This window comes from Oncorhynchus keta, chromosome 12, assembly GCF_023373465.1.
Source record: "Oncorhynchus keta strain PuntledgeMale-10-30-2019 chromosome 12, Oket_V2, whole genome shotgun sequence".
Classification (NCBI taxonomy): Eukaryota; Metazoa; Chordata; class Actinopteri; order Salmoniformes; family Salmonidae; genus Oncorhynchus; species Oncorhynchus keta.
In genome coordinates, this window is record NC_068432.1 from 35,338,039 (window position 1) to 35,353,921 (window position 15,883).

Sequence of the window (15,883 nt, forward strand, 5' to 3'; positions counted from 1 at the left end):
TCAGTTTCCTCAGAGCCTGTCTTTCAGGCCTACCCCCAGACCATACCACACTGCCATGCTACTCAGTTTCCTCAGAGCATATGTCTTTCAGGCCTACCCCCAGACCATACCACACTGCCATGCTACTCAGTTTCCTCGGAGCATATGTCTTTCAGGCCTACCCCCAGACCATACCACACTGCCATGCTACTCAGTTTCCTCTGAGCCTGTCTTTCAGGCCTACCCCCAGACCATACCACACTGCCATGCTACTCAGTTTCCTCAGAGCCTGTCTTTCAGGCCTACCCCCAGACCATACCACACTGCCATGCTACTCAGTTTCCTCTGAGCCTGTCTTTCAGGCCTACCCCCAGACCATACCACACTGCCATGCTACTCAGTTTCCTCTGAGCCTGTCTTTCAGGCCTACCCCCAGACCATACCACACTGCCATGCTACTCAGTTTCCTCAGAGCCTGTCTTTCAGGCCTACCCCCAGACCATACCACACTGCCATGCTACTCAGTTTCCTCAGAGCCTGTCTTTCAGGCCTACCCCTAGACCATACCACACTGCCATGCTACTCAGTTTCCTCAGAGCATATGTCTTTCAGGCCTACCCCCAGACCATACCACACTGCCATGCTACTCAGTTTCCTCAGAGCCTGTCTTTCAGGCCTACCCCCAGACCATACCACACTGCCATGCTACTCAGTTTCCTCTGAGCCTGTCTTTCAGGCCTACCCCCAGACCATACCACACTGCCATGCTACTCAGTTTCCTCTGAGCCTGTCTTTCAGGCCTACCCCCAGACCATACCACACTGCCATGCTACTCAGTTTCCTCTGAGCCTGTCTTTCAGGCCTACCCCCAGACCATACCACACTGCCATGCTACTCAGTTTCCTCAGAGCCTGTCTTTCAGGCCTACCCCCAGACCATACCACACTATTATGCTACTCAGTTTCCTCAGAGCCTGTCTTTCAGGCCTACCCCCAGACCATACCACACTGCCATGCTACTCAGTTTCCTCAGAGCATATGTCTTTCAGGCCTACCCCCAGACCATACCACACTGCCATGCTACTCCGTTTCCTCAGAGCCTGTCTTTCAGGCCTACCCCTAGACCATACCACACTGCCATGCTACTCAGTTTCCTCAGAGCATATGTCTTTCAGGCCTACCCCCAGACCATACCACACTGCCATGCTACTCAGTTTCCTCAGAGCATATGTCTTTCAGACCATACCACACTGCCACCACAGATTCCTCAGAGCCTACCCCCAGACCATACCACACTGCCATGCTACTCAGTTTCCTCAGAGCACATGTCTTTCAGGCCTACCCCAGACCATACCACACTGCCATGCTACTCAGTTTCCTCAGAGCCTGTCTTTCAGGCCTACCCCCAGACCATACCACACTGCCATGCTACTCAGTTTCCTCAGAGCCTGTCTTTCAGGCCTACCCCCAGACCATACCACACTGCCATGCTACTCAGTTTCCTCTGAGCCTGTCTTTCAGGCCTACCCCCAGACCATACCACACTGCCATGCTACTCAGTTTCCTCTGAGCCTGTCTTTCAGGCCTACCCCCAGACCATACCACACTGCCATGCTACTCAGTTTCCTCAGAGCCAGTCTTTCAGGCCTACCCCTAGACCATACCACACTGCCATGCTACTCAGTTTCCTCAGAGCATATGTCTTTCAGGCCTACCCCCAGACCATACCACACTGCCATGCTACTCAGTTTCCTCAGAGCATATGTCTTTCAGGCCTACCCCCAGACCATACCACACTGCCATGATACTCAGTTTCCTCAGAGCCTGTCTTTCAGGCCTACCCCCAGATCATACCACACTGCCATGCTACTCAGTTTCCTCAGAGCCTGTCTTTCAGGCCTACCCCCAGACCATACCACACTGCCATGCTACTCAGTTTCCTCAGAGCCTGTCTTTCAGGCCTACCCCCAGACCATACCACACTGCCATGCTACTCAGTTTCCCCCCATTCTTCCAGATGTAGCTATCCACGACCACACACACACACACACACACACACACACACACACACACACACACACACACACACACACACACACACACACACACACACACACACACACACACACACACACACACACACACACACACACACACACACACAGAGAATGGAGGTTGGGGGTTCCACCCTGGCCTATGTTTGTTCTGTCAGCTCTGGGAACAGAGACACAGAGAATGGAGGTTGGGGGCTCCGCCCTGGCCTGTGTTTGTTCTGTCAGCTCTGGGAACAGAGACACAGAGAACGGAGGTTGGGGGTTCCACCCTGGCCTGTGTTTGTTCTGTCAGCTCTGGGAACAGAGACACAGAGAATGGAGGTTGGGGGCTCCGCCCTGGCCTGTGTTTGTTCTGTCAGCTCTGGGAATAGAGACACAGAGAACGGAGGTTTGGGGTTCCACCCTGGCCTGTGTTTGTTCTGTCAGCTCTGGGAACAGAGACACAGAGAACGGAGGTTGGGGGTTCCACACTGGCCTGTGTTTGTTCTGTCAGCTCTGGGAATAGAGACACAGAGAACGGAGGTTTGGGGTTCCACCCTGGCCTGTGTTTGTTCTGTCATCTCTGGGAACAGAGACACAGAGAACGGAGGTTGGGGGTTCCACACTGGCCTGTGTTTGTTCTGTCAGCTCTGGGAATAGAGACACAGAGAACGGAGGTTTGGGGTTCCACCCTGGCCTGTGTTTGTTCTGTCAGCTCTGGGAACAGAGACACAGAGAATGGAGGTTGGGGGTTCCGCCCTGGCCTGTGTTTGTTCTGTCAGCTCTGGGAATAGAGACACAGAGAACGGAGGTTTGGGGTTCCACCCTGGCCTGTGTTTGTTCTGTCAGCTCTGGGAATAGAGACACAGAGAACGGAGGTTTGGGGTTTTACCTGGCCTGTGTATGTTCTGTCAGCTCTGGGAACAGAGACACAGAGAACGGAGGTTTGGGGTTCCACCCTGGCCTGTGTTTGTTCTGTCAGCTCTGGGAACAGAGACACAGAGAACGGAGGTTGGGGGTTCCACCCTGGCCTGTGTTTGTTCTGTCAGCTCTGGGAATAGAGACACAGAGAACGGAGGTTTGGGGTTCCACCCTGGCCTGTGTTTGTTCTGTCAGCTCTGGGAATAGAGACACAGAGAACGGAGGTTTGGGGTTCCACCCTGGCCTGTGTTTGTTCTGTCATCTCTGGGAACAGAGACACAGAGAACGGAGGTTGGGGGTTCCACACTGGCCTGTGTTTGTTCTGTCAGCTCTGGGAATAGAGACACAGAGAACGGAGGTTTGGGGTTCCACCCTGGCCTGTGTTTGTTCTGTCAGCTCTGGGAACAGAGACACAGAGAATGGAGGTTGGGGGTTCCGCCCTGGCCTGTGTTTGTTCTGTCAGCTCTGGGAATAGAGACACAGAGAACGGAGGTTTGGGGTTCCACCCTGGCCTGTGTTTGTTCTGTCAGCTCTGGGAATAGAGACACAGAGAACGGAGGTTTGGGGTTTTACCTGGCCTGTGTTTGTTCTGTCAGCTCTGGGAACAGAGACACAGAGAACGGAGGTTGGGGGTTCCACCCTGGCCTGTGTTTGTTCTGTCAGCTCTGGGAATAGAGACACAGAGAACGGAGGTTGGGGGTTCCACCCTGGCCTGTGTTTGTTCTGTCAGCTCTGGGAATAGAGACACAGAGAACGGAGGTTGGGGGTTCCACCCTGGCCTGTGTTTGTTCTGTCAGCTCTGGGAATAGAGACACAGAGAATGGAGGTTGGGGGTTCCACCCTGGCCTGTGTTTGTTCTGTCAGCTCTGGGAACAGAGACATGTACATATGCTCATATGTACATGGGAAAATATGCTCATATGTACATGGGGAAATATGCTCATATGTACATGAGAAAATATGCTCATATGTACATGGGAAAATATGCTCATATGTACATGGGGAAATATGCTCATATGTACATGGGAAAATATGCTCATATGTACATGAGAAAATATGCTCATATGTACATGGGGAAATATGCTCATATGTACATGGGGAAATATGCTCATATGTACATGGGGAAATATGCTCATATGTACATGGGGAAATATGCTCATATGTACATGGGGAAATATGCTCATATGTACATGGGAAAATATGCTCATATGTACATGGGAAAATATGCTCATATGTACATGGGAAAATATGCTCATATGTACATGGGGAAATATGCTCATATGTACATGGGGAAATATGCTCATATGTACATGGGAAAATATGCTCATATGTACATGGGGAAATATGCTCATATGTACATGGGGAAATATGCTCATATGTACATGGGGAAATATGCTCATATGTACATGGGGAAATATGCTCATATGTACATGGGGAAATATGCTCATATGTACATGGGAAAATATGCTCATATGTACATGGGAAAATATGCTCATATGTACATGGGGAAATATGCTCATATGTACATGGGGAAATATGCTCATATGTACATGGGAAAATATTTAGCCGCCAGTGTGGGTATAGTATTTTTCAAAATAAGAATTGCATACATATGTGGCAGGGTGGGGCTGGATACTTCCCCAGTGAGCATGCTCTTAGTCTCAAGGCTTCAACTCAGTGAGGAACAGGACCGTGAGACTGTCCTAAACCCTTCCTAATATGGAAGAATGTGACAGACAGAATGCCAGAGAACATGGGGCATGTTCCGGAAGAGACCATTCTGTTCTGCTGAGTCACTTTGGCTTAATGAGGAAGAAGGAACACATTGTCTGGCTGTCAAAGGCTGTCAAAGGCTGTCAGAGGCTGTCAGAAGCTGTCAGATGCTGTCAGATGCTGTCAGAGGCTGTCAGAGTTGTTTATGATGCCAGATGAGAGGCTGGGACTGAGACTTAATGGACATTAATGAGAAAACATGAACCTGAGTCTAGACTGACTGTGTCCAGCAGACTAAGGTTTTGAAAGGCCCATGCCATGGATGAAGGACAAGAAACAGCTGGAGGAGAGAAAGAGAGGGAGGAGAAAGAGAGGGGGGGAGAGAGGGAGGAGAAAGAGAGGGAGGGAGAGAAGGAGGGAGAGAGGAAGGAGAAAGAGCGGGAGGGAGAGAGGGAGGGAGAGAGAGAGGAAGGAGAAAGAGGGAGGGAGGGAAGAAGGAGAAAGAGGGAGGGAGAGAGGAAGGAGAAAGAGAGGGAGGGAGAGAGGAAGGAGAAAGAGAGGGAGGGAGGGAAGAAGGAGAAAGAGGGAGGGAGAGAGGAAGGAGAAAGAGAGGGAGGGAGAGAGGGTGAGAGAGAAGGAGAAAGAGGGGTGGGAGAGACGGAGGGAGAGAGGAAGGAGAAAGAGAGGGAGGGAGAGAGGGAGGGAGAGAGGAAGGAGAAAGAGAGGGGGAGAGAGGGAGGGTGGGAGAGAGGAAGGAGAAAGAGAGGGAGGGAGGGAGAGAGGAAGGAGAAAGAGAGGGAGGGAGGGAGAGAGGAAGGAGAAAGAGAGGGAGGGAGAGAGGGAGGGAGAGAGGGAGGGAAGAAGGAGAAAGAGGGAGGGAGAGAGGAAGGAGAAAGAGAGGGAGGGAGAGAGGGCGAGAGAGAAGAAGGAGAAAGAGGGAGGGAGAGAGGAAGGAGAAAGTGAGGGAGGGAGAGAGGGAGGGAGGGAAGAAGGAGAAAGAGGGAGGGAGAGAGGAAGGAGAAAGAGGGGGAGGGAGAGAGGAAGGAGAAAGAGAGGGAGGGAGAGAGAGAGGGAGGGAGAGAGGGAGAGAGAGAGGGAGAGAGAGGGAGAGAGAGAGGGAGAGAGGAAGGAGAAAGAGAGGGAGGGAGAGAGGGCGAGAGAGAGAGTGCTTACCTTTCTTGGAATTAATCAAATCAAATCAAAGTATTTGTCACGTGCACTGAATACAACAGGTGAAATGCTTACAGTACCTTGCGAAATTATTCGGCCCCCTTGATCTTTGCGAACTTTTGCCACATTTCAAGCTCCAAACATAAAGATATAAAACTGTATTTTTTTGTGAAGAATCAACAACAAGTGGGACACAATCATGAATTGGAACGACATTTATTGGATATTTCAAACTTTTTTAACAAATCAAAAACTGAAAAATTGGGCGTGCAAAATTATTCAGCCCCTTTACTTTCAGTGCAGCAAACTCTCTCCAGAAGTTCAGTGAGGATCTCTGAATGATCCAATGTTGACCTAAATGACAAATGATGATAAATACAATCCACCTGTGTGTAATCAAGTCTCCGTATAAATGCACCTCCACTGTGATAGTCTCAGAGGTCCGTTAAAAGCACAGAGAGCATCATGAAGAACAAGGAACACATCAGGCAGGTCCGAGATACTGTTGTGAAGAAGTTTAAAGCCGGATTTGGATACAAAAAGATTTCCCAAGCTTTAAACATCCCAAGGAGCACTGTGCAAGCGATAATATTGAAATGGAAGGAGTATCAGACCACTGCAAATCTCCCAAGACCTGGCCGTCTCTCTAAACTTTCAGCTCACTCTGGATGAACTGCAGAGATCTACAGCTGAGGTGGGAGACTCTGTCCATAGGACAACAATCAGTCGTATATTGCACAAATCTGGCCTTTATGGAAGAGTGGCAAGAAGAAAGCCATTTCTTAAAGATATCCATAAAAAGTGTAGTTTAAAGTTTGCCACAAGCCACCTGGGAGACACACCAAACATGTAGAAGAAGGTGCTCTGGTCAGATGAAACCAAAATTGAACTTTTTGGCAACAATGCAAAACGTTATGTTTGGCGTAAAAGCAACACAGCTCATCACCCTGAACACACCATCCCCACTGTCAAACATGGTGGTGGCAGCATCATGGTTTGGGCCTGCTTTTCTTCAGCAGGGACAGGGAAGATGGTTAAAATTGATGGGAAGACGGATGGAGCCAAAAACAGGACCATTCTGGAAGAAAACCTGATGGAGTCTGCAAAAGACCTGAGACTGGGATAGAGATTTGTCTTCCAACAAAACAATGATCCAAAACATAAAGCAAAATCTACAATGGAATGGTTCAAAAATAAACATATCCAGGTGTTAGAATGGCCAAGTCAAAGTCCAGACATGAATCCAATCGAGAATCTGTGGAAAGAACTGAAAACTTCTGTTCACAAATGCTCTCCATCCAACCTCACTGAGCTCGAGCTGTTTTGCAAGGAGGAATGGGAAAAAATGTCAGTCTCTCGATGTGCAGAACTGATAGAGACATACCCCAAGCAACTTACGGCTGTAATCGCAGCAAAAGGTGGCGCTACAAAGTATTAACTTAAGGGGGCTGAATAATTTTGCACGCCCGATTTTTCAGTTTTTGATTTGTTAAAATAGTTTGAAATATCCAATAAATGTCGTTCCACTTCATGATTGTGTCCCACTTGTTGTTGATTCTTCACAAAAAAATACAGTTTTATATCTTTATGTTTGAAGCCTGAAATGTGGCAAAAGGTCGCAAAGTTCAGGGGGCCGAATACTTTCGCAAGGCACTGTACTTTCAGGCTCTAACCAATAGTGCAAAAAAAGGTATTAGGTGAACAATAGGTGGGTAAAGAAATAAAACAACAGTAAAAAGACAGGCTATATACAGTAGCGAGGCTATGACAGTAGCGAGGCTATAAAAGTAGCGAGGCTACATACAGACACCGGTTAGTCAGGCTGATTGAGGTAGTATGTACATGTAGATATGTTTAAAGTGACTATGCATATATGATGAACAGAGAGTAGCTGTAGCGTAAAAGAGTGGTTGGCGGGTGGTGGGTGCAGATAGCCCGGGTAGCCATTTGATTACCTGTTCAGGAGTCTTATGGCTTGGGGGTAAAAACTGTTGAGAAGCCTTTTTGTCCTGGACTTGGCACTCTGGTACCACTTGCCATGCGGTAGTAGAGAGAACAGTCTATGACTGGGGTGGCTGGGGTCTTTGACAATTTTTAGGGCCTTCCTCTGACACCACCTGGTGTAGAGGTCCTGGATGGCAGGAAGCTTTTGCCCCAGTGATGTACTGGGCTGTACGCACTACCCTCTGTTGTGCCTTGCGGTCAGAGGCCGAGCAATTGCCTTACCAGGCAGTGATGCAGCTGTAGAACCTCTTGAGGATCTCAGGACCCATGCCAAATCTTTTTAGTTTCCTGAGGGGGAATATGCTTGGTCTTCACGACTGTCTTGGTGTGTTTGGACCATTCAAGTTTGTTGTTGATGTGGACACCAAGGAACATGAAGCTCTCAACCTGCTCCACTACAGCCCTGTCGATGAGAATGGGGGTTGGTCCTCCTTTCCCTGTAGTCCACAATAATCTCCTTAGTCTTGGTTACGTTGAGGGAGAGGTTGTTATTCTGGCACCACCCAGCCAGGTCTCTGACCTCCTCCCTATAGACTGTCTCGTCGTTGTCGGTTTTCAGGGCTACTACTGTTGTGTCATCTGCAAACTTAATGATGGTGTTGGACTCATGCCTGGCCATGCAGTCGTGGGTGAACAGGGAGTACAGGAGGGGACTGAGCACACACCCCTGAGTTGCTCCAGTGTTGAGGATCAGTGTGGCAGATGTGTTGCTACCTATCCTCACCACCTGGGGGCGGCCCGTCAGGAAGTCCAGGATCCAGTTGCAGGGTGAGGGGTTTAGTTCCAGGGTCCTTCGCTTACTGATGAGCTTTGAGGGCACTATGGTGTTAAACCCTGAGCTGTAGTCAATGAATAGCATTCTCACACATCACATTATGTTTTGCATAGTTGATATGCATGTTGTTTTCCTTCATTAGACTACATGCTCTCTGCTCCTCAGAGAGACAATATATGGAAGGAAAATACAGATAGTCCTTGTGGATAGAGAGAGCAGATCGTTTTTGGTTCACTTCCTGGTAGCCACTGTACGTCCCATCCCCTAAACAGTGTGTTTGTTTGCAGCAGTATGAACAACAGGACCACCTTTCTTTTCCTACAGAGAAAAAATTCCTGCAGCTGGTTTGATCATGAGCATAAATCTGAGGTCTTCTACACTGTTTGGGCCTGTAGCCCTGTACACAGAGATGGAGTCTCACACAGAGGAGAGATAGTGTCTTGGACTGCTGGATGGGTGGATGATTGAGTGAAAATACGGATCCTTAGTAAATCTAGCAGGCGTTAGTTAGGGAAACAAAACAGAGTAATATAGTATTATGTTTTCCCACATGTCTCTACCGCCATGCTGCTCTATGCCTGGCTGACTCTGTGGAATTGAACTATGGGCCAAATACAGACAGGCGTTGTAGTGGAGCCAGTAGCCAGTTTGATAGTGTGTCTAATCTCAATATTCACTCTATTTACAGGTTTTACTCTTGAGTTTTCCTTTACTCATCTCACCTGTTTTCTCTCCCTCCATCCCCCCTCCCCCCCCACTCTCTCTTGTTCTATCTCCTGCTCCCTCTCTGTCTTCCTCTCCCATTCCTCTACGATGTTCCTCCATAAGGAGAGGGTTACTGTCCATAAGGAGAGAGTTACTGTCCATAAGGAGAGAGTTACTGTCCATAAGGAGAGTTACTGTCCATAAGGAGAGAGTTACTGTCCATAAGGAGAGAGTTACTGTCCATAATGAGAGAGTTACTGTCCATAAGGAGAGAGTTACTGTCCATAATGATAGTATTACTGTCCATAAGGAGAGAGTTACTGTCCATAAGGAGAGATACTGCCCATAAGGAGAGAGTTACTGTCCATAAAGAGAGTTACTGTCCATAAGGAGAGAGTTACTGTCCATAAAGAGGGTTACTGTCCATAAGGAGAGAGTTACTGTCCATAAGGAGAGAGTTACTGTCCATAAGGAGAGAGTTACTGTCCATAAGGAGAATGTTACTGTCCATAAAGAGGGTTACTGTCCATAAGGAGAGAGTTACTGTCCATAAGGAGAGAGTTACTGTCCATAAGGAGAGAGTTACTGTCCATAAGGAGAGAGTTACTGTCCATAAGGAGAGAGTTACTGTCCATAATGAGAGAGTTACTGTCCATAAGGAGAGAGTTACTGTCCATAATGAGAGTATTACTGTCCATAAGGAGAGAGTTACTGTCCATAAGGAGAGATACTGCCCATAAGGAGAGAGTTACTGTCCATAAAGAGAGTTACTGTCCATAAGGAGAGAGTTACTGTCCATAAGGAGAGTGTTACTGTCCATAAGGAGAGAGTTACTGTCCATAAGGAGAGAGTTACTGTCCATAATGAGAGTGTTACTGTCCATAAGGAGAGTGTTACTGTCCATAAGGAGAGAGTTACTGTCCATAAGGAGAGTGTAACTGTCCATAAGAAGAGAGTTACTGTCCATAAGGAGAGAGTTACTGTCCATAAGGAGAGAGTTACTGTCCATAAGGAGAGTGTTACTGTCTATAAGGAGAGAGTTACTGTCCATAAGGAGAGAGTTACTGTCCATAATGAGAGAGTTACTGTCCATAAGGAGAGTGTTACTGTCCATAAGGAGAGAGTTACTGTCCATAAGGAGAGAGTTACTGTCCATAATGAGAGTGTAACTGTCCATAAGAAGAGAGTTACTGTCCATAAGGAGAGAGTTACTGTCCATAAGGAGAGAGTTACTGTCCATAAGGAGAGAGTTACTGTCCATAAGGAGAATGTTACTGTCTATAAGGAGAGAGTTACTGTCCATAAGAAGAGGGTTACTGTTCAGTCAATCCTGACAAATGGTATCTTCATCCATCTGTCCCAGTATTACCTGCATGTACCATTGAGGTTTGTTGTGACACTTGTTGTCAGGGAGACTATACAGTAGCTAGTGTTTACATAGATACACACATCTTAATGGATGGGCCATATACTGTGATGGTGTGCTGCTCCTTTACTTCCTTACCTTGTTCCTACAGAGGAAAATAAGCTTCCTCATGATGTGTTTTCTGTCTTCACAGAGCTTCCAGTGTTCCCAAGGCTGATACAACAAAGGTAAGTACACTCCAGTGAATGAATCACATATAAACAGGATGAATGGACAATGTTACAGCACGTTGTGATTGGCTGTTATGAGCATTATGCAACACTAGGGAATAATATGCTGCTGACAGCTCTGAGGCACATACCATACTGCTGGGGAGCATTTCCCTATAGGAGTTTTCTGTAGGAGGTTGCTGTGTGGTTTGCTGTGTGGTTTGCTGAGTGAGTTTTCTGTATGAGTTTGCTGTATGAGTTTGCTGTGTGGTTTGCAGTGTGTGAGTGTCATGCATGTGTGTCCTCACCTTCCTATAGGACGAGCCACTGGAGATCATTAAGCCTGTGCCAATCACCCATCCAGCGCCGCCCTTCACCAGCCCCTCCCCCCAACCCGGTGCTGCCTACAACAAGACGGCCCGCCCCTTTGGCGGGGGCAGCAATGTGGGTGCAGTCACTTCCTCCCTGACCGCCCCAAAGGTGGCCTCCATCCCCTCTGCATCGTCTGCTTTCACCCCTGCCGCCCCCTCCTCCCAGCAGCCCCAGCCTCCCTTCCCACTAGCTAGCCGCTCCCGCTCCCCAGCCCCACCAAGCACGGCCCCACCCCCCAGACCCGGCTCTGGCCGTTCCCCCTTCACCACCCCCTCCTCTTCTTCCTCATCCTCCCCGGCCAGAGTGACAGCCCCCTCCTCCAATCCCGGTGCTCCGCAGTCCTCTTGCTATAACACGCCAATAAACCTGTACTCCAATGCCAATGCCTGTGAGGTGGCCATAGGACAGAGGCGGGGCCTGTTGGAAGCCCAGGGTGTGGTGGTCGACCAGCACAAAGAACAGTTTAATGGGTGAGTGGCACTAACCCCAAACCCTCCTCTCACCTCTTCTCCTCTTCTCTTACTTTCTTTATCTAACCAAACCCCTCATATTCTCCTCTCTCCTCTCCTGTTACTTTAATAATATAATAATAATATATGCCATTTAGCAGACGCTTTTATCCAAAGCGACTTACAGTCATGTGTGCATACATTCTACGTATGGGTCTTTCTTTCTTTATCTAACCAAACCCCTCATATTCTCCCCTCTCCTCTCCTCTTACTTTCTTTATCTAACCAAACCCCTCATATTCTCCCCTCTCCTCTCCTCTTACTTTCTTTATCTAACCAAACCCTCATATTCTCCCCTCTCCTCTCCTCTTACTTTCTTTATCTAACCAAACCCCTCATATTCTCCTCTCTCCTCTCCTGTTACTTTCTTTATCTAACCAAACCCCTCATATTCTCCCCTCTCCTCTCCTCTTACTTTCTTTATCTAACCAAACCCCTCATATTCTCCCCTCTCCTCTCCTCTTACTTTCTTTATCTAACCAAACCCCTCATATTCTCCCCTCTCCTCTCCTCTTACTTTCTTTATCTAACCAAACCCCTCATATTCTCCCCTCTCCTCTCCTCTTACGTTCTTTATCTAACCAAACCCCTCATATTCTCCCCTCTCCTCTCCTCTTACTTTCTTTATCTAACCAAACCCCTCATATTCTCCCCTCTCCTCTCCTCTTACTTTCTTTATCTAACCAAACCCCTCATATTCTCCTCTCTCCTCTCCTGTTACTTTCTTTATCTAACCAAACCCCTCATATTCTCCCCTCTCCTCTCCTCTTACTTTCTTTATCTAACCAAACCCCTCATATTCTCCCCTCTCCTCTCCTCTTACTTTCTTTATCTAACCAAACCCCTCATATTCTCCTCTCTCCTCTCCTGTTACTTTCTTTATCTAACCAAACCCCTCATATTCTCCCCTCTCCTCTCCTCTTACTTTCTTTATCTAACCAAACCCCTCATATTCTCCCCTCTCCTCTCCTCTTACTTTCTTTATCTAACCAAACCCCTCATATTCTCCCCTCTCCTCTCCTCTTACTTTCTTTATCTAACCAAACCCCTCATATTCTCCCCTCTCCTCTCCTCTTACTTTCTTTATCTAACCAAACCCCTCATATTCTCCCCTCTCCTCTCCTCTTACTTTCTTTATCTAACCAAACCCCTCATAGAGAGGTTGTTTGAAGTTATTACCATGGACCATGTTAGGTACGACTACCTGGACTGGTGTGGTGCAGCAGGAAGGCTGCAATGGGAAGTGAACATGTTTCTGTCTCACATCCCATAAATCCTGTGTGTTGTGGTCAGGTTTACAGAGAGATGGAGTTCACTTCGCTGCCTGTCTGGATGATGTTTGAGGCCACAAGTAGCTGTTAACCAACCATGTAATAACAACAGACTACCTGAGAGAGGACATACTTTGTTGTAAATCTTCCATCAGTTTCTCCTACATAGTGTACTTAGCTGTTTGTAGACTAGGATGGTGCTGATACCCCAACTCTGTAAACAGCCACATTGAGTGCAGCAGCACATCTTGTCCCAGTATGTTGAAGGGGACTGGAAACAGAAAACAAGGCAGTAGCAACCCAACCCAACCCAACCCAGCCTAACCTAACCTAACCCAGCCTAACCTAACCTAACCTAACCCAACCCAACCCAACCTAACCTAACCCAGCCTAACCTAACCTAACCCAACCCAGCCTAACCTAACCCAACCCAGCCTAACCCAGCCTAACCTAACCTAACCCAACCCAACCTAACCTAACCCTAACCCAGCCTAACCTAGCCTAACCTAACCCAGCCTAACCTAACCCAACCCAGCCTAACCCAGCCTAACCTAACCTAACCCAACCCAACCCAACCCAGCCTAACCTAACCTAACCCAGCCTAACCCAGCCTAACCTAACCCAACCCAACCCAGCCTAACCTAACCTAACCCAGCCTAACCTAACCTAACCCAACCCAACCCAACCTAACCTAACCCAGCCTAACCTAACCTAACCCAACCCAGCCTAACCTAACCCAACCCAGCCTAACCCAGCCTAACCTAACCTAACCCAACCCAACCCAACCTAACCCAGCCTAACCTAACCTAACCCAACCCAACCTAACCTAACCCAACCCAACCTAACCCAGCCTAACCTAACCTAACCCAACCCAACCCAACCTAACCTAACCCAACCTAACCTAACCTAACCCAACCCAGCCTAACCCAGCCTAACCTAACCTAACCCAACCCAACCCAACCTAACCTAACCCAGCCTAACCTAACCTAACCCAACCCAGCCTAACCCAGCCTAACCTAACCTAACCCAACCCAACCCAACCTAACCTAACCCAACCCAACCTAACCCAACCCAACCCAGCCTAACCTAACCCAACCCAGCCTAACCCAGCCTAACCTAACCTAACCCAACCCAACCCAACCCAGCCTAACCCAGCCTAACCTAACCTAACCCAACCCAGCCTAACCTAACCTAACCCAACCCAGCCTAACCCAGCCTAACCTAACCTAACCCAACCCAACCCAACCCAGCCTAACCCAGCCTAACCTAACCTAACCCAACCCAACCCAACCTAACCTAACCCAGCCTAACCTAACCTAACCCAACCCAGCCTAACCTAACCTAACCTAACCCAACCCAACCTAACCTAACCCAGCCTAACCCAGACCATCCTAACCCAACCCAGCCTATCCCAGCTCAGCCTATCCCAGCCCAGCCTAACCCAGACCATCCTAACCCAACCCAGCCTTTCCCAGCCCAGCCTATCCCAGCCCAGCCTAACCCAGACCATCCTAACCCAACCCAGCCCAGCCCAGCCTAACCCAAACCAACCCAGCCTAATCCAGCCCAGCCTAACCCAGCCCATCCTAACCCAACCCAGCCTAACCTAACCTAACCCAGCCTAACCCAGCCTAACCTAACCTAACCCAACCCAACCCAACCTAACCTAACCCAGCCTAACCTAACCTAACCCAACCCAGCCTAACCTAACCCAACCCAGCCTAACCCAGCCTAACCTAACCTAACCCAACCCAACCCAACCTAACCTAACCCAGCCTAACCTAACCTAACCCAACCCAGCCTAACCCAGCCTAACCTAACCTAACCCAACCCGACCCAACCTAACCTAACCCAGCCTAACCTAACCTAACCCAACCCAGCCTAACCCAGCCTAACCTAACCTAACCCAACCCAACCCAACCTAACCTAACCCAGCCTAACCTAACCTAACCCAACCCAACCCAGCCTAACCTAACCCAACCCAGCCTAACCCAGCCTAACCTAACCTAACCCAACCCAACCCAACCCAGCCTAACCCAGCCTAACCTAACCTAACCCAACCCAGCCTAACCTAACCTAACCTAACCCAACCCAGCCTAACCCAGCCTAACCTAACCTAACCCAACCCAACCCAACCCAGCCTAACCCAGCCTAACCTAACCTAACCCAACCCAACCCAACCTAACCTAACCCAGCCTAACCTAACCTAACCCAACCCAGCCTAACCTAACCTAACCCAACCCAACCTAACCTAACCCAGCCTAACCCAGACCATCCTAACCCAACCCAGCCTATCCCAGCTCAGCCTATCCCAGCCCAGCCTAACCCAGACCATCCTAACACAACCCAGCCTTTCCCAGCCCAGCCTATCCCAGCCCAGCCTAACCCAGACCATCCTAACCCAACCCAGCCCAGCCCAGCCTAACCCAAACCAACCCAGCCTAATCCAGCCCAGCCTAACCCAGCCCATCCTAACCCAACCCAGCCTATCCCAGCCCAGCCTAACCCAACCCAGCCCAGCCTAACCCAGTCCAGCCCAGCCTAACCTAACCCAGCCTAGCCCAGCCTAACCCAGCCCAGCCCATCCTAACCCAACCCAGCCTATCCCAGCCCAGCCTAACCCATACCATCATAACCCAACCCAGCCCAGCCTAACCCAACCCAGCCCAGCCTAACCCAGCCCATCCTAACCCAACCCAGCCTATCCTAACCCAGCCCAGCCTAACCCAGCCTAACCCAGCCAATCCTAACCCAGCCCATCCTAACCCAGCCCATCCTAACCCAACCCAGCCCATCCTAACACAACCCAGCCCCGCCTAACCCAGCCCAGCCTAACCCAGCCCAGTCTAACCCAACC

The 15,883-nt window shown here is 49.1% G+C and overlaps 1 protein-coding gene and 1 long non-coding RNA gene across 21 annotated transcripts in view; one reads left to right on the plus strand and one right to left on the minus strand.

Moving 5' to 3' along the window:
- LOC118372144 (PDZ and LIM domain protein 5-like) overlaps positions 1–15,883 on the plus strand; it is a 126,826-nt gene that overhangs the window by 74,987 nt on the left and 35,956 nt on the right. For 3 of the 7 annotated variants that reach the window (XM_052458131.1, XM_052458132.1, XM_052458133.1), the window contains exons 3-4: positions 10,859–10,892; positions 11,193–11,716. In XM_052458131.1, the coding sequence (XP_052314091.1) occupies positions 10,859–10,892; positions 11,193–11,716 (558 nt within the window). The remainder of the gene's footprint in view (positions 1–10,858; positions 10,893–11,192; positions 11,717–15,883) is intronic. The other 4 variants (XM_052458134.1, XM_052458135.1, XM_052458136.1 and 1 more) reach the window with 2 other exon arrangements.
- LOC127906342 (uncharacterized) lies at positions 12,038–15,571 on the minus strand. Of its 14 annotated transcripts, none has more exons than XR_008060938.1 (5): positions 14,653–15,571; positions 14,088–14,362; positions 13,928–14,012; positions 13,673–13,847; positions 12,038–13,461 (listed from the first exon to the last, which is right to left on the minus strand). It is a non-coding gene; the product is annotated as an uncharacterized LOC127906342 (long non-coding RNA). The 14 variants fall into 14 exon arrangements; XR_008060940.1 differs by having other exon boundaries at positions 14,088–14,147; positions 14,248–15,569; XR_008060939.1 differs by having other exon boundaries at positions 14,088–14,787; positions 14,868–15,568.